This window comes from Panicum virgatum, chromosome 4N (genome assembly GCF_016808335.1).
Source record: "Panicum virgatum strain AP13 chromosome 4N, P.virgatum_v5, whole genome shotgun sequence".
NCBI classification, from domain to species: domain Eukaryota; kingdom Viridiplantae; phylum Streptophyta; class Magnoliopsida; order Poales; family Poaceae; genus Panicum; species Panicum virgatum.
The window spans coordinates 16,938,411-16,944,902 of record NC_053148.1 but is presented as its reverse complement, the minus strand read 5'-3'; the positions used below and the strand labels follow the sequence as shown (position 1 = coordinate 16,944,902).

At 44.8% G+C, this 6,492-nt stretch overlaps 1 protein-coding gene across 1 annotated transcript; it reads left to right on the top strand.

Annotated features, from left to right (window-relative positions):
• Positions 1 to 1,250: 1,250 nt before the first annotated feature.
• Positions 1,251 to 6,303, top strand: LOC120671438 (trigger factor-like protein TIG, Chloroplastic). The gene is made up of 13 exons (XM_039951763.1): positions 1,251 to 1,618; positions 1,796 to 1,879; positions 2,323 to 2,451; positions 2,780 to 2,868; positions 3,021 to 3,204; positions 3,870 to 3,960; positions 4,271 to 4,425; positions 4,612 to 4,704; positions 4,888 to 4,980; positions 5,127 to 5,207; positions 5,283 to 5,432; positions 5,554 to 5,649; positions 5,951 to 6,303. Exons 1-13 carry the CDS (start codon positions 1,343 to 1,345, stop codon positions 6,026 to 6,028), a joined length of 1,599 nt encoding a protein of 532 aa, XP_039807697.1. The 5' UTR covers positions 1,251 to 1,342; the 3' UTR covers positions 6,029 to 6,303.
• Positions 6,304 to 6,492: the final 189 nt, after the last annotated feature.

The following is a 6,492-nucleotide window of genomic DNA, read 5'->3' as shown; positions in this document are numbered from 1 at the left end:
ACCACTACCTTATCGCCTAGGCGACGCCTAGGCGGGCTAAGGCGAGACCTTAAGCAAGGCGAGCCGCCACCGCCTTGTCGCCTAGGCGACGCCTAAGTGACGCCTTGAAAACAGAGGCCGCCGCTCCTCAGCTCCGCGGCGCACGGCCGGTGGATGCGGCGGCAGTTAGCGGGCGGCACGGGCGTGGTGTTGCCACCAAGCTTATTGGGCCAGCCCAGCACGAAACAGGCCCGTGGGCCTGGGCCTGGGCCGTCGGCGCAGCCCATGGACTGACCTGACATGGCCCGCTAAGGAATAGGGCCGGACCAGGCACGGCCCGTAGGTGGCCGGGCTAGGGTGGGCTCGGGCTCGGGCCGGGCGGCCGAATGGACATTTGGAGTCTCAACTCTCAAAAACCGGTAGCGAAACTAGCGACCAAGGAAGAGATCGGCTTATCTTCCAACTCCTAATCGGGCACCGCTAATTTACGGTCAACCGCACGGAGGGGTTCCGTGCGGTCGATTTTCCGACCGTTTATTTTTTTTCCTATTTTAGTAAGTTTTTTGTCGTTTTCTGATTTCAAGAAATTTTTTCAAGAAAAAAATTTTGAGAAAAAAAAGACAGAAAATTTTGACGAGAAAAATTTTAGAGAAAAAAAATTGAGAAAAAAATTTAAGATGGAAAATCAAAGAAAAAAATTAGAGAGCAGAAAATTTTTTGAAAAAAAAAAAGGAAACAGGGAACCTTCAAGAGAAAAAAATTTTGCAGTGGAAAAATTTTGCAAAAAATTTTTGCGACAAAAAAAAACTCAAAACCTAGGGAGCTCCGCCTCCCCGCCGCCGCCGGAGCCGCCGCGCCGCGCCTCCCCGCCGCATCCAGGGAGGCGGATCCGGCAGTGGCAGAGCCGGAGGAGCCCGCGGCGGTGCCGGAGCGCGGATCCAGCGGCGTGCGGCGTGCGGAGGCGGATCCGGCGGCACGCGCGTCGGTGGAGCGCGGATCCGGAGGCGCACGGCGGCGGGGAGCTCGGATCCGGCGGCGGCACTGCGCGGGAGGGGGCAAGGGGAGGGGGAGTGAAGGGGAAAGGGAGGGTCGCCGGGATCCACTCGGAGGGGTGGGGGGAAGGGGGAGTGAATGGGGAAGGGGAGGGTCGCCGGGATCCACTTGGGAGGGGCGTGGGCGAGGGGGAGTAAAGGGAGAAGGGGAGGCATGGGAGCGGACGGGCCGAGATGACCATAAGTTTGGAAGCTTACAGTCACCTGCATTTTCATCGTCGCGCTCCTAATCCCCTTTCCTCGTCTTCTCCCCCACACACCGACACACGCGAGGGCTGCTTCACTCCACTCCACCACTCGGAGCCGCGGCCATGGAGCTCGCCACCACCGCCGCGACCGCAGTCGCCTCCGCCTCGCGCCCCCATGGCCCCTTCTCACCCCCTCCGGCGGTATCAGTCTCCGTCTCGTGGACCACCCCTTCGCTCCCCTCCACCTCCCGCTCTCTCTCCACGTCCTCCTCCGCCTCCACCTCGCGGCGGCGACGGCGGTGGCTCCCCGTCGCCTCGGCCGCTGTGGAGCTCCGGGAGGCCGCGTCTGGGGGCGGCGACTCCGTCCGCGTCACCGAGACGCCTCAGCCTGGGTCCAGTGTGAGCTCCCGCCGTCGTTGCCCTTTTAATTGCGGTCGCTCGTGTGAATCGGAGGGCCAGTTCGAGCTTAGTTTGCTTGTCTCGCAGTTTCGCGCTACGAGGGCTGCTGGGGTAGTTTGAGTAACAGAGGAAAGTTCGTTCTTGATTTTTTACGTCCGCCTGTGTGATTCTTCGCAGGTTAAGTTCAGCGTGGAGGTGCCTACCTCGATCATTCAGGAGTGTTACCAATTAACGCTGCAGGAGTACGCAAAACGTTTCAAGGTACCATTCCTCCTCTGCAAACTGCAAACACTTACACCCAAATCAGATTTCGAAATACATCACTACCCACAAGGTTGATTATGTCACAAAGTTTACAACGCTCAGTACGGCATTAGGCGTTACGTCAAAGATAACAGGTACAGTTGCTGCAATCATGTTTGAATTTGGGCGGTCATGCTTGACGCACTACTTACCCACACCACAAGGTCTTTTATCTTTGTGGGTTTGCAGTCAAATGTTCAATTCAGCCTGGTTTTATCTATGTACGAAGCACTTTCGAATTGGAGATTGTCAACGCAAATTAAAAAACAGCATTATAAAGTGGGGGAGAGATATACCTGCATTGTTTCTCCAACGAAGAAGGATGATAATGTCTGTCACTTCTGTGTGATATTGTATATTCTACACTCTGTTCTGATGTCCCTGTCTTTGCTTCTTATCAGGTTCCTGGATTTCGGCCTGGGAAGATCATTCCAGAGAACCTTCTTATAAACTATGTAGGACCGCAACATGTACAGGATGCCACAATTGAAGCTATCCTAAAACATACACTTCCTCAAGCATTATCCTCAGTATGACTCGAAGTCCTATTTTTGGGAAGCACTACTCTGATATATATCATGAGGAACTCTTGGTTTCACATTTTGTTGTATCATCACTCATATGATGGATTTGTGCTAAACAGACAAAATGACAAGATCATCTGCTGACAGCACAACTTAATATTTAGTCAAAAATCGCTATACTACTTTTTCTGTTCTTCAGACACCTCTAGATCTCTTCAGCAATCTAAATCTTTTGCTGAACCATGATTTTTCCTTCCTCCCTATCGAGAGATAATGCATGCTATGTTCTTCCTCCTACATGTATCCAGCTAATGTCTTTCTTGTATTGTTTTAGGTAGAGGACAGGGCATTAGAAGATTCTGTTCGCATTCTGACTCAGTTTGATGATATGAGAAGTTCTTTCACACTTGATGATGTGTTTAGGTAGACTGTACTCTGTACTGTCATCTAGATGTCCTACTTATTTCATTTTTAAAACTTGTTTAGAGAAAATTAACTGTTTCCAAGAAATTAGTTCAATGGTAATACATTGCCATGTGCTTTTGAGGTCATATCTTTTTTGTTAATGTGATCAGGTATGATGTTGCTGTGGATGTTGCCCCTGAAGTCCGATGGTTATCTGAAGACAAATATAAGAACCTCAAAATTGTCGTTGAAATAGATGAAGCTGTTGATGCAGAAAAGGCAGCAGAAAAAGAGCTCCAGCGTCGTCACAAAGCACTGGGCTTACTTAGAATAGTGGCTGACAGAGGCCTCCAGGTAACTCAATAGTTACTTTAGTGTGAAATAAACTAATGACAACTTTAGTATCAGTTAGTTATAAGTAATTAGACACCTTATTTTCTTCTCGAAGCAAATCCCAAGCCACACACGTCTTGCTTGAAACTAGGCACGAGGCAGTTTCAGCCAGCTATAGTTTTTTTTCCATTTCTTTGTGTTTATTTCTTGCTTTTTTAATCCCATAAGGCTTCTATTGTTCTATTCCATTAAAATTCGTGTTAAATGCTTGCAATACCAGCCAGTACAGGCAATACAGTTGAGGACTAGTAGACCTGTGGCTGCCTAGCTCTCAATGGAAATGTGAGCCCTGGTTGTTCCACCTGTACCAAACAGATACAGCACCCTCCTGGCATTTCACCAATCAATTATTTCTAGAATTAGTAAATTTCTTTTCGATTTTGGTCTAGTATTTGGTGTCAGTACTCTGGCATAAATCCATCTATTCAACTGTAGAGTCGAGAAGGAGGGGAGGGTTCACCCCTTGCCCTTCGGATGTTTCTTTCTAGTGTGAAGATATTTTATTTTTGAAAACCTACTTGCTTTTGTTTGAGAAAAAAAAGTACTTGCTTCAACAAAGTTGGAATGCTTAATTTAACTGTACTTTCATGATTATCTAACAGCATCCATTTTCTGGATATATATAGATTGGTGATCTGGTGGTACTAGATATATTTGCAGAAAGTATTAACAGGGATGGATCTAAAGGTGAAAAAATTTCATCTGCTGAGAGTACAGGTTTGCCAATTTTTCACACATCTGACTTCCATGTTATTTTCATAACTTCACCTTTAAGACTTACCCCTTTATAAATAAGTGACATTCGAATGCTGCATATCAAGACTATCTTGCCTAAAAGTAATTCTATCATGCCATACTTGTTATCTCTAGTAAATTTTGTTTCCCTTTAACTTAGTGATGTGACTGACTATTAATTTGTCCTCGTAGCTTTCTTCTGCAACAGTTAGTATGCTAACTGAGAGATTGCTTTGCATTTATTGATGTTTGAAATCACATTGTGATATTACATACATACTACGATTTCCAGGTTTCCACTTGGACACTGAGGAAAACAATAACCTTGTTCCTGGATTTCTTGGTTCGTTGATTGGGATTCGTCCTGGTGAGACTAGATCGTTTCCTATTCAGTTCCCTGAGTCATTTGAGCAAGAAAGCCTACGAGGTGTTCGTGCACAATTCACTGTGAGTGTTACTTCTAAAAGAGCACACTTAAAGATTCTTGTAGTTCAATTATTGTCACTGATCACATCATGTTGTGCTTGTATAATACCTATATTGCAAGATCAATTAGTATCAGCACGGGGTGTAGTCCCTCAGTCCTCAGTTCTAATCACTATAGCTGTTACCTGCATTGAATGTATTGTGTAGGTTGACTGTAAAGATCTCTTCTATAGAGAGCTGCCAGAAATGGATGATTCGCTTGCTGGAAAGCTCCTTCCAGGATGCAATACCATAACTGAGGTTTGTATTCTGTTGTTGTAATTACATACTACTTGGTTTGAAGTCAACTTATCTCCTTTTTTGGAAGTTGATGTCATTTGATCCTAGTGTATATATTCAAATATTATCTGTGAACTGTAAACAGCTCATAGTCGTTGGTTCATTATCTTTTGTCTTAATAATCAGCCCTCCTGCCTATTGCAGGTTCGACAACGTATATTGGAAAGATGTAAAGAAGTGGAGAAAACAGCCATAGAACAAGCAACAGATAACGCAATCCTTGATCAACTCGGAAAGGTGCTCTTCTGAAACAGCCTTTCAGTTCTCGAACTTTGGTGCTGATGGATCATTCACATGATATGCTTTGTTCAGTTATTTAAATTTTTTGCACCTCCCGTCTAAGATCCTAGAAGTTTGTCCTAATTTCCCCTCGGTTTGCTTAGTTGGTTGAAGTTGATGTTCCACGTGCCTTGTTTCAAGAACAAGGCCAACAACTTTATGGAGCCAAACTTCTGCAGCTTCAGGTACTAAACTAGCAGCCAGACAGTCATAACGTCTTAACTGTTCCTTTTTAAATGTACATTTATCAATTTCTGCAGGCAGAAAGGAAGCTAGATAAAGACCAGCTAGCATCCCTATCGAGCCAGAGGTCAGTTCAGGCATATCTAGAAGAGGAAAAGGAGAACATTACTAGAATCATTAAACAAATGCTGGCTGTTGGTGACATTTTCAAGTCCGAAAATTTGCAGGTAATAATAATTCCTGGGTTTTATGTTTTTGGTTCGGGTGATAATCATTAACCTCCCAACTTTCACCTTTGTTTGCAATATCGTTTATGCTAATCAGTAATCACGACAAACCATCATGCAGTACTCAACTGAACAGCTCATCAAGGAAGTTGAAAACTCTGTGGCAGAGTTCAAACAGTACAATCAAGACTATGATGAGGACAACATCAAGCAGCAGGTATTTAATTGCTAGATTCTGGTAATCTGGATGAAATCCTTCACTAAACTGCAGTGTTGGTATTCTTCCAGATTTAACTGCAATGTGAATTATCTGGGTATTATTTTGACAGCTTTTCATCCACTAAAGCATATACACACTAGTCTGTGGTTATACACCTCATGGATGTTAACTACAAGTGAAGCTTAAGTCTATGAAATAGGGAATACAAGTGAAGCATATGTCCAACATTATTTTTTACCATGAATAGAAAATGGACATCCTCACCTGTATGTTTTCTATGTGGGACTCAACAATGCAGGTCCAGGATGTTCTAGAGGCAGCGAAGGTGCTTGAATGGCTCAAGGAGAACTGCACGATCGAGTACGTCAGAAGATGACTCTAATGTTCCAGGGTTCAGACTATTGTTAAAGAGATGGCTGGTGCAGCAGGTGGGCAAATTTTGCAAGATATCTTGGTCCTTGCCAACCAACCCAACCCCAACAAATGAAGGGTTTTTGCCCACTCATGAGATGAAATTTGTTTCATATATAGCATGAGAAAGAAGTATATATTTTTAAGTAGAATGCGAGTTCACTCTATGTTCATTCTTTACGAGGCTGTAATCCAAACAGATCATTGTTACAAATAAAATGAATCATGAGTTCTACTTCAGCTCCACTGTGCCGCCCACTACGGCCAGAACGTGATGTTCTGGACTGTGAGCCATGGCTTCTGCCATTCTCCGTTGAAACCATGTAATTTCTTTAGTGCGGACTGCAGACTGCAGGACAGTGACTTGAACTGGACGCATGGCTTGCAGATCACATGAGCTATGTTCCTTATCGTCAGGAAACATTAATA

Coding starts and splice junctions, on each gene's coding strand:
- LOC120671438 (XM_039951763.1), top strand. CDS start 1,343: ATGGAGCTCGCCACCACCGCCGCGACCGCAGTCGCCTCCGCCTCGCGC. Junction 4,426..4,611: donor GTGTTCGTGCACAATTCACT/GTGAGTGTTACT, acceptor TGTATTGTGTAG/GTTGACTGTAAAGATCTCTT. Junction 4,705..4,887: donor GATGCAATACCATAACTGAG/GTTTGTATTCTG, acceptor TGCCTATTGCAG/GTTCGACAACGTATATTGGA.